This window comes from Drosophila tropicalis, unplaced genomic scaffold (genome assembly GCF_018151085.1).
Source record: "Drosophila tropicalis isolate 14030-0801.00 unplaced genomic scaffold, ASM1815108v1 contig_593, whole genome shotgun sequence".
Lineage (NCBI taxonomy): Eukaryota > Metazoa > Arthropoda > Insecta > Diptera > Drosophilidae > Drosophila > Drosophila tropicalis.
The window spans coordinates 936,229-952,311 of NW_027173070.1; the positions used below are offsets into that span (position 1 = coordinate 936,229).

General features: G+C 36.2%; 1 protein-coding gene across 6 annotated transcripts; it reads left to right on the forward strand.

Moving 5' to 3' along the window:
• Positions 1 to 445: 445 nt before the first annotated feature.
• On the forward strand, positions 446 to 15,858 carry Pld (Phospholipase D). 6 transcript variants are annotated; one of them, XM_068291367.1, is made up of 10 exons: positions 446 to 732; positions 982 to 1,167; positions 11,027 to 11,639; positions 11,698 to 12,190; positions 12,333 to 13,109; positions 13,163 to 14,403; positions 14,462 to 14,587; positions 14,649 to 14,986; positions 15,055 to 15,296; positions 15,358 to 15,858. In XM_068291367.1, exons 3-10 carry the CDS (start codon positions 11,146 to 11,148, stop codon positions 15,457 to 15,459), a joined length of 3,813 nt encoding a protein of 1,270 aa, XP_068147468.1. In that variant the 5' UTR covers positions 446 to 732; positions 982 to 1,167; positions 11,027 to 11,145; the 3' UTR covers positions 15,460 to 15,858. The 6 variants fall into 6 exon arrangements, with proteins under 6 accessions (XP_068147468.1, XP_068147469.1, XP_068147465.1 ...); XM_068291368.1 differs by having other exon boundaries at positions 453 to 589; XM_068291364.1 differs by lacking the exons at positions 446 to 732; positions 982 to 1,167 and adding exons at positions 3,624 to 3,718; positions 5,814 to 6,121.
• The last annotated feature ends 225 nt before the right edge of the window (positions 15,859 to 16,083 follow it).

The window sequence follows — 16,083 nt, forward strand, 5'->3', positions numbered from 1 at the left end:
CAGCTGCAGCAATTTTTTCTACAAAATTTATATACATATAAAGTAGATACTCAGAGGTTAAAAGATAATTGCTAGCACAGTGGTTGTATGATTTGAACAATTCTAATAAACCTTTATAGGATCCATGAAAGTGTCGCAAATCTTGTCTGAATTTATATGTGCAGATGCTCGATCAATAAGTAAAAATTTTGTTAATTTTAAAAATAAATTGTTTTTGTTTTTTAATTATCATAAAATTCAATAACCTTCAAAAAAAGGTAAAACTTGGAATAAAATATATTTATTGTATTTGTTAAATTTCATTTTTCATTAATAGGTAAGAAGCAAGAATTATGATCAGCAAACAAAATGAACCATAAATGATCACTGTTGCCCCACTGTTGCCACTGGCCAAAGAAAGCTCATGTTTAGAGACTGGAGACTGGCGTTAGTTGACATTGTGACCGCGACGCGATAACATTTATTGCCCATTTAAAGACGATCTACAATTGATAAAAATACAACAACAAAAAACGAGACAAAAAAACATTCAGAAATGTTGTAAGAGAATTGAATACACACAATGAGGAAGTGCAAATCCATTGATAAGGTGAAGAACGCGTGGCATTTACCCACTTACTAAGTAATTCTTCCCCCCTCCTCAGCCCCCAGGCCTCTCCTGTCCTGTCTCCACTCGTCTTCCATTGAGTGCTTTCGGGTTTTTGGAGCTTAAGCTTTACTGTTCGCTTTGGAGTAAGTCCGTTCAGTTTTGTCAGTTACAAATTTGACTTAAGAAACGACGGAACGAGTTTCGTTGGTCTTTTACACATACATATGCATATTTATGTATCTGTGTGTGTGTGTGTATCTATGTGCGTGTGTTGCTGTGTGTGTGTGTAAACATTATTTAAATGACTGAAATTGATTTTACTCAAATAAAATAATAATAATTTCTCGTGCTTTCATCGACATGCCCCAATTGAAATTGTTGCCTCTTTGCAGCAATTAGCGAATCGTGTCGTGTGTGGATCATTGTGAAAGCCCAAAAAGACCTACAAATGATTCATCAATAGACACAAAGATATCCAATCTACACCACAGAAACAGAATCCATTCCTTTGAAGTCACAACAACAAAGAGATTATTCAAAAGTCATTGGAATACAAACAACATTTCTCAAATATTAGGGTAAGTACCTACATACCTGCCAAACTACCTGTCTTTCTCCACCTACTGGAAGATATACACGTGCATTTGGCAATTGTTTTCGAAAACCCATTGAAATATTTCAAACGAAATTGTTTTTAAATTTGTTTGTGCAAATTCATAATTGAGATGAAGGTCATTCAGGGGGGGGGCACCGCATGGCGGGAGAGTTCAATATTCATCTATGAATAATTAATAGCCTTCAAAAACAAACCACAATGTTTGATTGTCTACCGGTTTGTTTTTTGTTTGTAAATGCTTTGTGTATACCCTGCACAACGCTCCTATGGGGCACAATTTAGTTCCAAGAGGTATCTAATTCCCACACTTTCTGATCAGCATTCAGATCACAGTATATTAGGGTAGATTACGTCTTATGTAATCAAAATGCAGCCTTAGTTAGACAATCCGCATGAAAAGTATAATAAGCTAAAAACTTTCGTTTATATTTATTCTTCTTTTCAATTCAAAGGTTATTCTAAATTTAAATTATTTCCAAATGTGTTCTTGAACCAGATTAGATTTAGATTGTCGATTAAAAATACCTTTGTGGATCTCTATGGAGTATTCTTCAATTCTTCTAATTGAGAGCTACATACGTAGAAAGTCTAGTTGTAAACAGAGAATCGAAATTATTATATTATTATTATAAAATTATATTATTGTCTTCTTCAGCCAGAGCTTGTTGCTTTTTACAAAGTACAGGGTACAATAAAGTCGATGATCTTATAGTTTTGTGCTATGAAAAAGTAGCTGAACAAATGAAGCTTTTCAAATTTCAATAGCCATAGATATATGTATGTATGTATGAAATCTACATCCAGATTTATATAATATATGTGCATACGTTGCATACCTAAGAACATAACAAATTTGTTTCACCTAGAAACGTCGACAAAAGAAATATGCATAGACTCCAGACGGAAATAAAAGCATATATTTATTATATATATTATATAGATACATATATATAGATATATACGTAACAAGCAGCAGTTGTCAATATGCACTATATGTTATCTTATCTAAACTTTTTGTCCTGATATTGAGTACAAACAAAACGTTCAATAATATCCTAAAGAAACGGTTTTGCAAGAGTCAACAAACAATTGGCGAATTCAATTTACCTAACTTGACCGATGTATAATAAACAAATTTCAATTAGATAATAATATTTAGAAAAACATAAAGTTAGAACTTAAATTTCAAGATTCTATACTAATTTGTATGATAAATGCTTCTAGGCTACATACTTTCATATCAGACGTCCCACCTTATTTAAGATAAGAGTTTTAACAAGTTGCGCCAAAAAAATAAGTTTTATTTTTACGATAAACTCTTTCGATACGTACTTTTTTACGATATACACTTTTCTAACTGAACAAATGTTATATTTGGGGCCAGAGAAGAAAATTCGACAAAAAGTTCTATAAAGTTTTTCTTCATTAACTTTTGATTGATTGATATATTTGTGGGTGTGTCCTTTGCGTAGAGAACTGAATGGCTATAAGATGATTTCTATCTAATCAGAAAGTTGCAACATACATAATTATAATTTGTTTTTTCGCACTAGAATGGTAGAGTGAATGGTGACAGGGGGGGACCCCAATTGTTAAAGATTAAATGTGAGTAATGAGTGCTGATTACATGCAGATAAGATAAGGTATAACATGCAAATACATAGAGATTGCCCAAGGTTTGGTTCGTGATATACTTCTATTATTTACATATTAGATGTGTGTGTGGGGGGGGGGGGGGCTCCAACATGTTGCCAACATTTTTGAAATTAGAAATGAGTCAGTCGAAACATGGCACATGAAAGCTTTCAAAGACTCCCTAGAAAAGTTGACATAAAGAAAAGAAAATGTAATAATTAATAAATTTGCTTTCTAAGCATGATAAACAAATTTCTTTATAGTCAAAAATGTCTGGACCTCGTATATCTTGATCAATATAATTCAGGTCGTAGTTCTACGGACTTTTTATGAGTCAGATCCAATCAAGTCTAAAAATCGTGACTTAGTTGTTGAAGTTATTACTTCAGATACATTTTTCTGTATTCTCAGGGGATTACTCACAAAGATCCATCACCTCATCTTTTTGTAAAATATTGACTTTTAATGATGTCTCTGACAATTATCACAGTGAATGGTAAATATTTATATAGGATCCCTTGAAATATAAGTATCTGAATATACTATATAGCATTACCATAGTAAAAAAAGCTTTATCAGCTGGTTATTGTTGAGGGCTTCACAGCTGTTCTATGCCATTTGGCTCTCTCTCTCTCTCTCTGGCTTATTATTTGAAGAGGCAGCCGGGAAGAAAGGTAGAGAGCGTGAGAGAGCGCATGAGCGAGAGAGTTGTTAACCTTTTTATTTTGTTTTTGAGCTTTGGCCAGCGAGCTGAAGTTTAGTTACTATTATTAAGCAAACTGTCGGCAAAGTTGCCGCAACGTTTTCTCCTCCTCAACGTGTGAGCGCGCGGGCGATTTTGCCTACGATCGTGACGAACTGAGCACTTTCGAGCAACCGTACGATATTCGGGGGAGAATGTATCTGTATCTTCAATTCGTTGGCGGTTAGAGAGTGAACTAGAGAGAGTGAGAGAGGGAGGGCGGAGGAGGCGGCATACGACGTTCGAGACATTGTCAACGTTTCGTTTCGTTTTGGTTCTTCGTTCTTGGTAGTGTCTCCAACGGCGTGGCATTTTCTTTGGCTTTTCGGTTTCGGTTGTTTTTTCTTTCTTTCTTTCTCATGTCGCGCTAAATTCTTGACAATAACTTCCGTTAGTCGGCGGCAGTGGCTAAAAAAAGTAAACAAAAAATGTCTTCAGATTTATCAATCTTGCACACCGTAAACGTGTTTATTCCGTGCTTTGCATCTTTGAGTCACATCAATCACAACAACAAAAATTTCAAAAAGATGGAATCAAAAGAAAAAAAGTATCTGCAAGATACTCAAATAATTACACCTGTGTGGTTGATGGAAAATAATCCATTTTTTCCACTATTAGTGAAAATATTTCAACTTGCCAAACACAACTCTTTCAGTGTGTTTGTGTGAGTGTGTGTGTGTGTGTGTGTGTGTTGTGCAAAGTTTTTTATATGGAGCTTAAACGCCGACAGCCAAAACATAATAATAAAAATAGTAACAAAAAAATAGTTGTTGTTGTATCTCCCTCATATAAATTTAAAAGTTAATGATAATCACTCGATAATGATGAAGTTTATGATTTCAAATCATTTACTAATGCAATATTGCTTTAGTTTTTAATGTGTCTGCGTTTGTTTGCGGGGGAGATTCAAAAATTAAAAACAATTTAACAAAACCAATTGCAACATAAAGTTTTTCAACAGGATTAATGGATATTTTTTGGCAAATCCAATAAATAAAATCATAAATTATAAATTAATATTGTGCATAAAAACGACGAAAAGCATAAGCAAATCACAATTTGTAAATGTGCTTAAGCGATATCGGTGTGATTTATAAGACTTGTGTGATTAATAAAACTCTTTTGAATATATCCCAAAGCTCATTTTTCATTAGAACTATAGTAAAAAGTAATTATTAAATGTGTGATTATACAAAATCTTCGTCACTTTTTAAAGTTCAGTGCTTATAAAATTCTATACAAAATTCTGAGTGCGGTTTTACTTGGTCAGGGAAAGAAAAACTCTTGAGAAATTTCATTTGAAACATTTTCTAATTTTTTTAATTTTTTAAAAAGCAATTTTCAAATTTGAAACAGTTTAAAAACCAAAGCAAAGATACGAATCGAAATGCACAAAACCCCAAAAAAATAAAGTCAAAAGATTTCTTTACTTTAAGTAAATAAAATATAGTAATTGTCAGCATTATATGCAAGTCCTGATGACAAATTTATTGTGTCATATGCATCATAAAATGTTCCAATTTCTCTGAAATAAAGTTAACTAAACGATAAAGGCAAAGAATTTCCCAAGAGTCAGCCAGAGTCAGAGTTATCTTCCACAAAAAAGCTCTTTATGTTCTCTTACTACTTAATTTAAATGATTTTATTAATCACAGGCACAAAATTTTCATAAAAATCCTATCACTATGTATTTGAAATCGATCGTGTGTTGCTTTTCTTTTTCCACCTGATCCCGATTGTTAAAGATGGTTTCATGCTTATTTAAAAGATGTTGCCAGTAATACTTATAACCTGTTTTCAATATATCGATTTAATACGGTCATTAAATATCGTTAAATAATGGTGACGAATCTATTTCTGCTAGACAAGTTCCTGTTCGATAAGGCCTAATTAGTTTTCGAAAGGATCTTTCTAGAAATCATGTCAAAAATCATCATGCATGTTAATGAAACTTTACTTAGAGTTGAATGTCTTCTACCAATGAATCCTTTTGATATTTGGTATTTCCCTTAAAGACATTAAAATCGTGAAGAATATGCGTATATATATCTCAAATCTGGCAGATATCAGTGAAGACGAAAATGTTTAAAATATGAAATTGATTTAAGCTCTTTGAACGTATTGAAATCGTGTCATATATCGTTAAAATATATGGTAGATATATCAGTGGTCTTGCCTTTGATCTGCCTACCAGTCGACTAAATGTTTATGTGTTCTCCTTGTTTAATTAGCTGCTGAAATGATAAATGTTTACAAATGTTAACCACAAATTGCTGAGACAAATTGCAAAATGCAACAAAAAAATACCAAAAATAAAATACCAAATTAATAATAATAACAACAACAAATCCAACAAACAAATAAAATGTCTCAAACGACAACAAATCATTGCACTGCCAATGACAATGAGGCGCCACCATTGAAGGAGGAGGATGGGGGAGGAGACGGAAGCCGAGGAGGCGGCTTCTGGACCAGTGCGTTACTTGCATGTGGGGGGGACGTCATCGACGGAGCATTTCACAGCTGATGGCAAGCATGGGTAAATCTCAAAGTTACTTCACATCACTCTCTCACTCGCTCACTCAGTTAGTCAATTTGGTCTCCTTGGCATTAGTCAGAGTCACCGATTGAGTAGTCAGTGGGCTAAACTTAGATCACTGCGAAATGTATCTTTAGCTTGGGGTTATTTGTGTGTGCGTCAAGCTCAAAAGTGTTGAGATACAGTTGGTCCACTTTACCAGTTTCTTATGCTGATCGTTTCTAGAATCATTTACCTGTTTGACGGGCCAGTTTCAAATTTGCCTTGTGAAAGTGAAAAAGAATTTTTGTGTGTGTGTGTTTTTGCGTGGGTCATGGCAAACTAAACTTATTTTGATTTTATCATTATGGAAATTTTCGAATCTCACAAGGTGTGTGTTTGAGTGACACGCCTCTCGAGTCCCCGCCCAAAAAATGGTTTTTCCTCAGACAGGAAATTTCGATTTCTTTGGCATTAAACATTTCCATTCTCATGGTGCACTTGGAGTTGAAAGACCCCACTCAGGGAGACTCCAGCACACATATGTACTAACTGTTCATTTGTAAGCACAAGCAACAAAGTTTACAAAAAATATACAATATTAAGTTGCTAAACAAAAGCACCCCCATTATACAATACAATTTTATATGTATATATTGTTTATGCACATTATTTTGCGGCCCATTGATACCCTTTGTCATGAAAGTCGGTTAGTTTTGTCATACCCTTGGAAGGGCGACAATGGGCGGAATGTGGCATGCATTCGGGGCTTCCTCCGATCCCAAATATATAAGTTTATCTAATTGGAAAACTAGAAAATTTACTTCTAATGCGTTCACTACGTTGTCTGGACTCTTTTGATAAAGCTCTTACTTAATAAATGTATGGAGGGTTCTGGGCAAAGTATTATGTTAGTAAAAACTGATAACTAGTGGTTGACACGACAAAAATAACTTTTTAAGATATGTTAAAGCTTTAGATTCGCGACAAATTTGAACGTAAAGTTCTACAATTGAAATCCAACTGTGATAACCATTTAAACAGTTGGTCATGATATTTTATTAATTGTCATAATAAGCACCTGCTTAACGAAACGGTTAAGAACTCTTTAAAGATAGAACCCCAATACACGGCTTTTAGGGAGCAACCGAACCGATATTATCCAAAATCCATACCTAGATCCGTAACTGGTTAAACGAAGTCATGTACTGTCTTGATATATTTAGAATCTGTGGGAATATTTAAAGTTGGAGCCCCAGCCCCAGTCCTTGAAGGGTATCACAAATTCTGAATGTTTAAAAGTTCATTTTGGTTATTACTCTTTGTTTTTATCAGTTTGACTTCCACATCGACACCGTCTGTGTGAGTCTTGGTCGAAAAAAAGAAAGAAAAGACAAAAAATACAACAACTTTGAGGTGTTTCTTAGTTAACGTATTATTTCTCTTGCAATTGTTACTAAACTCAAAATACCTACTTACAATTATTTCAAAGGTCTTTCAACTTGATTGTATGTTGTATTCAAAGCATTTTCTGTTTGTAATATTATTTCGTGTTGTTGTTAACAAAATGTTCCATTGCGGTTACATTTATCGGTTAGTATCGTGTGGCAAACACATACATATACACAAGTTTTTATCAACAGTTCCGACCTGAAATGAAACCAACCGCTAATTGTTTGCATTGCCTTTTGCGCATTGTGTCGCCTTTGTTATTTTAGCTGATAATTTTTTTGGGTGTTTTTTTTTTGTATTTTTTGGTGTGGGATCTTCTGCTTAAAAAGATATTTTCAATATGCGTGTTTAAGCAATTTGTACGTTTTGATATATTCATTTGTGTAATTGTATTGATATTTCTTATGAGAGTTTAATGTGTTAATGGAGAAGGTAAAGTGTGGCTTAAATGATGGTTTATTTTTCGTTGCCAATTAAGCTATTTAAGAGATCATTACACTATTTAACATGTTATTTCTACAGTGAAATACTTATAGATAGATTTATATAAGTATACAAACGTCAGCTAAAAGAAATGCAAAAATCGTTCCTAAACGGGGTCACCATTTTAAAAACAATATGGAACTGAAACACAGCTGATTGTTTCACTCCAGTTACAAAATCTGATTAACAATTTTAAACTGAAACATGATTGTATACAAATTATTGATATTTGTTAGGCAATTTCAAAACCGTTAATTTCTTTGTTAAATATTATCAACATCTATGTATACCATAATCCTTCAGTTGTTATCTATTTAACTGCAGATTGCAGTAAACTTTATTTATGACAAACTTTATCAATTTTTGCTAATAGATTATGACGGGCCACAGTAGTTGTAACCAATCATCGTCTATAGCTATATAACCATGATGGATGTGTATATATCATTTGACATTTGCACAGAATGTCAAACAGTTGAGGAAGTTATCTAACTAACTCAACTATCTAGCCCTACATAAATCATTATTTAGTCAAGTGTTTTGATTAGCAGGCCCATAACAGGTGTCCTCTTGATTCATTTACATACTTTTAGTATACATATCTGTATCAGTCGAAGGTATGGAATATCGCTAGACGACATTATATATATTTATATGTGATTTGTTATAATTTCCATTTGGACCTTATCAAATCGAGGAAGTTATCGTAACAAGAACGTACAAAACACGTTTTGGGGTGAACCTATATGAAACATTTGATTTTGTTATCGATCCAATGGCATTATTAGATTAACTTATTCCGCCAAGGGATTCCATAGTCCACAGAATATTATTGCCGAAGGAGTTCCCACTTCGAAGAAACAAAGAAACAATCGAAAATATATGCCAAATGGGTTCTTATTTTTGTATAAAATTGTATTTCACCTTATCAGTTAGAGTCTTTTACTTATCAGCCATAAATTTATTATACTTTTGTTCGAGTGCTTGCTGAAACTGGCAGGAGGAGTGGCAGGAAGACGGAGGAACCTTGACATTCTTAACCGTATGATAAAAACTAATGGGAATGAGTTCACTGCCACACACAAAATATAACTACGTCTTATAAATAGGCATAGTTAAACTTGAATATAACGACAAAAAACAGGGAAAAAAAACTATAAAAATTTAAAATATTTGCCCTTTTTTTCTGCGGTTGTTTTGTGATAATTGTGCTTATAAATTTTTTTAGTGCTTTTCAAACACAGAAAACCGCAACAAATTATTTATGAAAATGTTATAAAACTAAGCAGAGAAATTCAACAAGTTGTTAAGATAAAAAATATAAAATGCTTCAAGTTAATTTCGATTGTCCACCTACATATATTGAAGGCATTAAGTCATTAAGGCTGATCGAGCCAAGATCACATTTGAATGATCCAACAAAAGAGAGCTTTAGATGAATCAATCAATCATTCAAGAATCGATTTTTTGATGAATAAATTATTTAATTTTTAAGCAAATATCGCAATTTTAAGCGACAGTACAACTTATTAAGTATTTAGTATTATATTTTCTAAGTATTACTTATAACTTAAAACTTACGAGTTTTAAGATAAACATTTAAATTGTTTATGAGGTGATTGCCTTTGCATTGACCTTTAACTTTGAATGATTGAATTGTTGTTAGCAAAAGTTTTATATCTAGTTTTGGCTAAATATAAGCAGCTTATGATCCTCACATGACGAATATGACCCGTTTCTTAGGAAATGATTCAACCTTATGATCTCTGCGAGAAAACATTTGATCAATGACCTTTTAAGAGACACTTTTAGCTTCATTTTCAATCCTTTAAAGAACAAATTCCTATATGAAATGATCCCAAAGCTCACGATTCCGAACCTAGGACAACAAATGTAAATTTTTTGTTTGATTTCATAACCATAATTTAATGAGTTTTATATAGTTCACAAAAGATTTGTTCTTTAGGCCATGTTAATGCAAATATATTGTCATATTAAGAATGACAATTGAGATAAGATTTATCTTTAGAATACGATTTCACTATGTACTCTCGAGTGGTCATATGATTCTTATCAACTTGCCTCTGCTAAGGCTTTTGTGCTATTATTTTCTATTTTTAGGCTCTTTAACTTCAACTAATGTTGAAGGTTAAAATGGGGTTCCCTATGTCAAGTTCGCACGAAATTTAAGACAAAAACAATGCTAAACAATGTCAATAAAAACTACTAAAAACAACCAAAACATCAACCAAAAAAAAAAAAAACATCAGTTGGGGCAAATAACTTACACGTCTATACATCATATATGATATAACTTTACAGATTAATGCATATAGACCTTGACTTTTCTTTGTCAGTTTTTAATTATTGCACATTACACGTGCTTGACCAGTTCAAGTTTAATCAAAGAATTGTAAAAATAAACCGAGCTGGAGAAGTAGTTGACTTCACTTGGTGACGTAATTACTATGGGTACTTTAAGGCTCTCTGAAGTGTTTCCCCCTTCTCTTCTCTTGAGTTGACTTTCTTTTTAAACCAGTAACGGATCCTCGTATTTGTCCCCTACCAAAATCTTTGCCACTGTTGGAAACATTTTTATCGCTATCTAAAATAAATACTTAACAAGTAAATACTTTAGTGTAGTTCCAGTTAAAAGCAAAGACGGTTCTTTCAAATTTAATGCCAATAAAGTCTTACGGTTGAAGGCCAATTTACAGTGAGTCATAAAGATATATGTATGTATGTATACTGCACTTTTGAAGAATTCAAAGCAAATCGTTTCTCTTTTTGACATCAAATCTATCAATGGGAGTGGTTGAAAATATTATTACATCATTTCATCTCCTCATCTCGATGTTTATCATAGATCTTAGACCAAACTTCACTTGAGTCATCGACCAAAATAATCGATATGGAGTGAACGGACAAAATTGACTTTTTATCTGTTTAGCTAAGTGAAAACTAAGTGCCTCACTTGTTCTTTCTTTGTAGCTGTCCACCCTGCCGATGATGTATATAGGCCAACTCACTATGTTGGCTATGTGAATCCTGGCTATGATAATATATTAGACAATTCCTACCTCTTTGCACAGTTTGAGGCTGCCGCCGCCATGGCTGATGCTCAGAATGGTGCCTCAGCCTTGCCCCCATATGCCAATCATTCGACACCGCGACCGTATCGAATGGATGAATATAATGATGACGTTTTCGAGGACTGCACCGATGAGGCTGTCATTGAAGAGGATGATCAGGATGCGGAGGAGCAAGATCGTCATAATCGATGTTTACCTGAATTTCAATTCTCTCTAGTCGATTCGGAGTATGATGAAACGTTAGAGTTTCCCGATTCGGTGACAATACTATCCAATGTGGGTGATAAACCAGTTCTGGTCGAGCGTAAAGAGACTGATGACGACGATGAGGAGTATTATGATGATGAGAATAGTGTGGTAATACGACAGGAGATACCATTTCCCAGCATTTATGGCCCCAGTGTTAAGTTTAACTCATTTCAACGCAAGGTCTTCATTCCGGGACGTGAGATTCATGTGAGGATTGTTGATACCGATCGGACTGTGACAACGCATTTACTGAATCCCAATCTGTAAGTGAAAGAAGATTATTCAAAGAAGCATCAAAAGTAAACTTCCTCTTCTCTTTAGATATACCATAGAGCTTACCCATGGACCCTTCAAGTGGACCATTAAGCGACGTTATAAGCATTTCAATTCACTGCATCAGCAATTAAGTTTCTTTCGCACTTCCCTCAATATACCCTTTCCGAGTCGAAGTCACAAGGAGAAGAGGACTACTCTGAAAGCAGCTGCATGTACAATGGCCGATGAGTCAACGCTGAAAGATTTGTCGGCCCACACCAAGATTAAGCACTCGACCTTGCCGCCAAATAATAATAACTCGAGTGGTGAAGCCGTTGCAGTGATCACAAATCCTCCGATACACAGTTCGATATTGGCGAACTTTACTCCTCGACGTAGTCAGCGTAAGCCAAAGAAGAAGAAACGGAAACTGCCACGTTTCCCCAATCGTCCCGAGAGTTTGGTCACTGTGGAGAATTTGGCTGTGCGCATCAAGCAATTGGAGGATTATCTTTATAATCTGCTCAACATAAGTTTATATCGCTATCATCATGAGACGGTGAGTTGTCTGTAGACATAGGGTGGACGATTGTGTCCTTGAAGATGAGCCACCGGAGAGAGATTTTGAAAGAGAATACTAGGATTTCCAACCACAGTTGGATACTTTGATATTTTAATTCTAAAACTGTTTCCACTTTCAGTTAAACTTTGTGGAAGTTTCCAATGTGTCGTTTGTCTCGGGACTGGGCATCAAGGGCAAGGAGGGTGTAATACTCAAGAGGACGGGTTCAACACGGCCCGGACAGGCGGGTTGCAACTTTTTTGGTTGCTTCCAAAAGAACTGTTGCATTCGCTGTAACTACTTCTGCTCGGATGTGGTGTGTGGCACTTGGAGAAATCGTTGGTTCTTTGTGAAGGAGACCTGCTTTGGTTACATACGACCCACCGATGGCAGTATACGTGCCGTGATTCTCTTTGATCAGGGTTTCGACGTCTCCACGGGCATCTATCAGACGGGTATGAGGAAGGGCCTACAAATTCTCACCAATAATCGGCACATTGTCTTGAAATGTTGGACACGACGCAAGTGCAAAGAATGGATGCAGTATCTGAAGCAAACAGCTCACTCCTATGCCAGAGATTTCACCTGTCCCAATCCGCATATGTCGTATGCTCCCATGAGGGCGAATACCCAAGCCTCTTGGTACGTGGACGGCGCCCAGTATATGGCCGCCGTGGCTGATGGCTTGGAGGCGGCCAGCGAGGAGATCTACATAGCCGACTGGTGGCTGAGTCCCGAGATCTATATGAAAAGACCAGCCATTGATGGCGACTACTGGAGGCTGGATAAGATATTATTACGCAAGGCGGAACAGGGAGTTAGGGTTTTTGTTTTGCTCTACAAAGAGGTGGAAATGGCGTTGGGTATCAATAGTTATTACAGCAAATGCACTCTGGCCAAGCATGAGAATATTAAGGTGAGTTGGCGAACGTTAACTCGGTTCAGGATTAATTTATATATATCGTCTAGGTCATGCGTCATCCGGATCATGCCAGGGGAGGCATTTTATTGTGGGCCCATCATGAGAAAATTGTCGTTATTGATCAGACTTATGCTTTTATGGGTGGCATAGATCTTTGCTATGGTCGTTGGGATGATCACCATCATCGCTTGACCGATTTGGGCAGCGTTTCAACGTCCTCGGCATCGGGAAGCGCTCGCCGCACTCCAACCATAAGCAACAACAACAAGGACGATACCGATTCAGCATTTGGTTCACGCAAATCATCGCGCAACACCCACTATGACACCACAGCCAAGGGACAGGCGCCCTTGCCACCAACAGCTGTGCCAGGTACCACAAATAGCATAGAATTGCGTACCCTCAAGCCCGGTGATCGTCTCCTTATGCCTGAGCTACTTTCGGCCGCCTCAAGTGATTTGACCCCAGATTCCACTGATCTGGAGGGCCTTAAATTGAATACACCCGAAATGGAGCGAAAAAATATGTTGGATCGTCTCAAGAATAATGCCATGAAGGGGGCAAGAAAGGGCAAAGATTTTATGCAGCGTTTGGGCGGCGGCAACTCAAGTGGTGAGGAAGATAATGCCGAGAATGTCTACACCATAGACGCAGTGGATGCCACCGCAACGACGGAGGATGCAACTGCTTCCACTTCGGCGGCCAATAATGCACAAATACTCAGTGAATTCTATGGCCAGGCTAAATATTGGTTTGGCAAAGATTATTCCAATTTCATACTCAAAGATTGGATGAATTTAAATGCACCCTTTGTGGACATAATAGATCGCACCACTACACCTCGGATGCCCTGGCATGATGTGGGCATGTGTGTGGTGGGTGCCTCAGCCAGAGATGTGGCCAGGCACTTTATTCAGCGCTGGAATGCCATGAAGTTGGAAAAGTTGCGGGATAATACCAAATTCCCATACCTCATGCCCAAGAGTTATCACCAGATCAGATTGAATTCCAATCTGCAGCAATTGCAGCAACGACGTCAACAGAGGGTAACGTGCCAGCTTCTGCGTAGTGTTTCCGCCTGGAGTTGCGGCTTCATCGAAGGAGATTTGGTGGAGCAAAGCATACATGATGCCTACATCGAGACCATAACAAAGGCCCAGCATTATGTGTATATAGAGAATCAGTTCTTTATAACCATGCAATTGGGCATGGGAGTGCCCGGGGCCTACAACAATGTGCGGAATCAAATAGGCGAGACACTCTTCAAGCGCATCGTAAGGGCCCATAGGTAAGATCTTAAAGCCAAGAATTACCAGCCAGATTCATTCATTTTGCTCTTTTTCCAGGGAACGACGAACCTTTAGGGTCTTTATCATTATGCCTCTACTGCCAGGCTTTGAGGGTGATGTGGGTGGAAGCACTGGCATAGCTGTAAGAGCCATTACACACTGGAACTATGCCTCGATATCCAGGTAAGATAAAGAGAGAGGATATCTCAAGGAAACTCTTAACTACTCCGCTAACTTCTTTCAGGGGACGCACTGCCATTTTGACACGTTTGCAGGAGGCGGGAGTTTCAGAGCCACAAAACTATATATCATTCCATAGTTTACGAAATCATTCCTATCTGAATAATAATCCCATTACGGAACTAATATATGTGCATTCCAAGCTGCTGATAGTCGATGATCGTGTGGTTATTTGTGGTTCAGCCAATATCAATGATCGTTCAATGATTGGCAAAAGAGATTCGGAGATAGCAGCTCTCATAATGGATGAGGAATATGAAGATGGTCGCATGAACGGCCGAAAATATCCAAGTGGCATATTTGCAGGACGTCTGAGAAAGTATCTCTTCAAAGAGCATTTGGGTAACACGATTGCCAAACTATTTTTTAACTACTTTAAGCTAAGAGTTATGTGTTTTTTTTTTATTTAGGCCTTTTGGAAGAAGGTGCCTCCCGTTTGAACTTGGATATTAGTGATCCGGTTTGTGATACATTTTGGCATGGCACTTGGAGACACATTTCCACCAAGAACACAGAGATCTACGATGAGGTATTCAAGTGCATACCGACCGATGCAGTCACAACATTTGCAAGTTTGCGTAAATATCAAGAAGAACCACCTTTGGCCAAAGTTGAGCCAGAGAAGGCAGCCAAACGTGCCAATGAAATTCAGGTGAGTTAACTTTCTTAGTCCACTTAATTCTCTGTTTACTGATTTCTGCTGAAACTCACAGGGTTATCTGGTAAATTTACCTTTGGAGTTCCTCAACAAAGAGGTCCTTACACCACCCGGTACAAGCAAAGAGGGCCTTCTACCTCCTTCTGTATGGACATAGTCTGCCAAATGTCTTTAAGACACAATTACAAATAGATTTTCTTTTTAAATTCTAATATAAGAGGTCTCGCGGTCTTAGATTAAGTTCTTTTTACTACCCACCAAATGCGCTTAAAACTTTTCAAGTTATTATTGCCAAGTCAGAAATGTTAATATTTTTTTGTATATATACTTACAATTACCTTTTTTTGCCTTTATTATATTATAGTTAATTTATTTTACGGTATGTCAATGTCCCCCTATTATAATTAAGTCATAATTTGTTAATTTATTTCGTAAGAAAACGAATGTTTAAAATCAGTATTTTAGACAATTTACACACACATACACACAAAAAGAAAGGAAAAAGCTATGAAGATTAAAATAATAACTGCATTTTTAATGGAAATATCAAACGATACATTTACCGTGAAAGATTTCTTTATTACGCTCCAACTTTAATATTGGGGACCAAATATCATTTCTAATTACCGTAAGAAGAATATTTAAATCAAATTCTATGAAGACTTATAAAGATTTAAAAAAAAAAAAAAACAAACAATGCCCTTAGTTTTTAAATTTGGCGCCCTGGAAACATTAACCGGTATTTTTTCGTTAGAATAAATGATATTGCACACTGACAAAA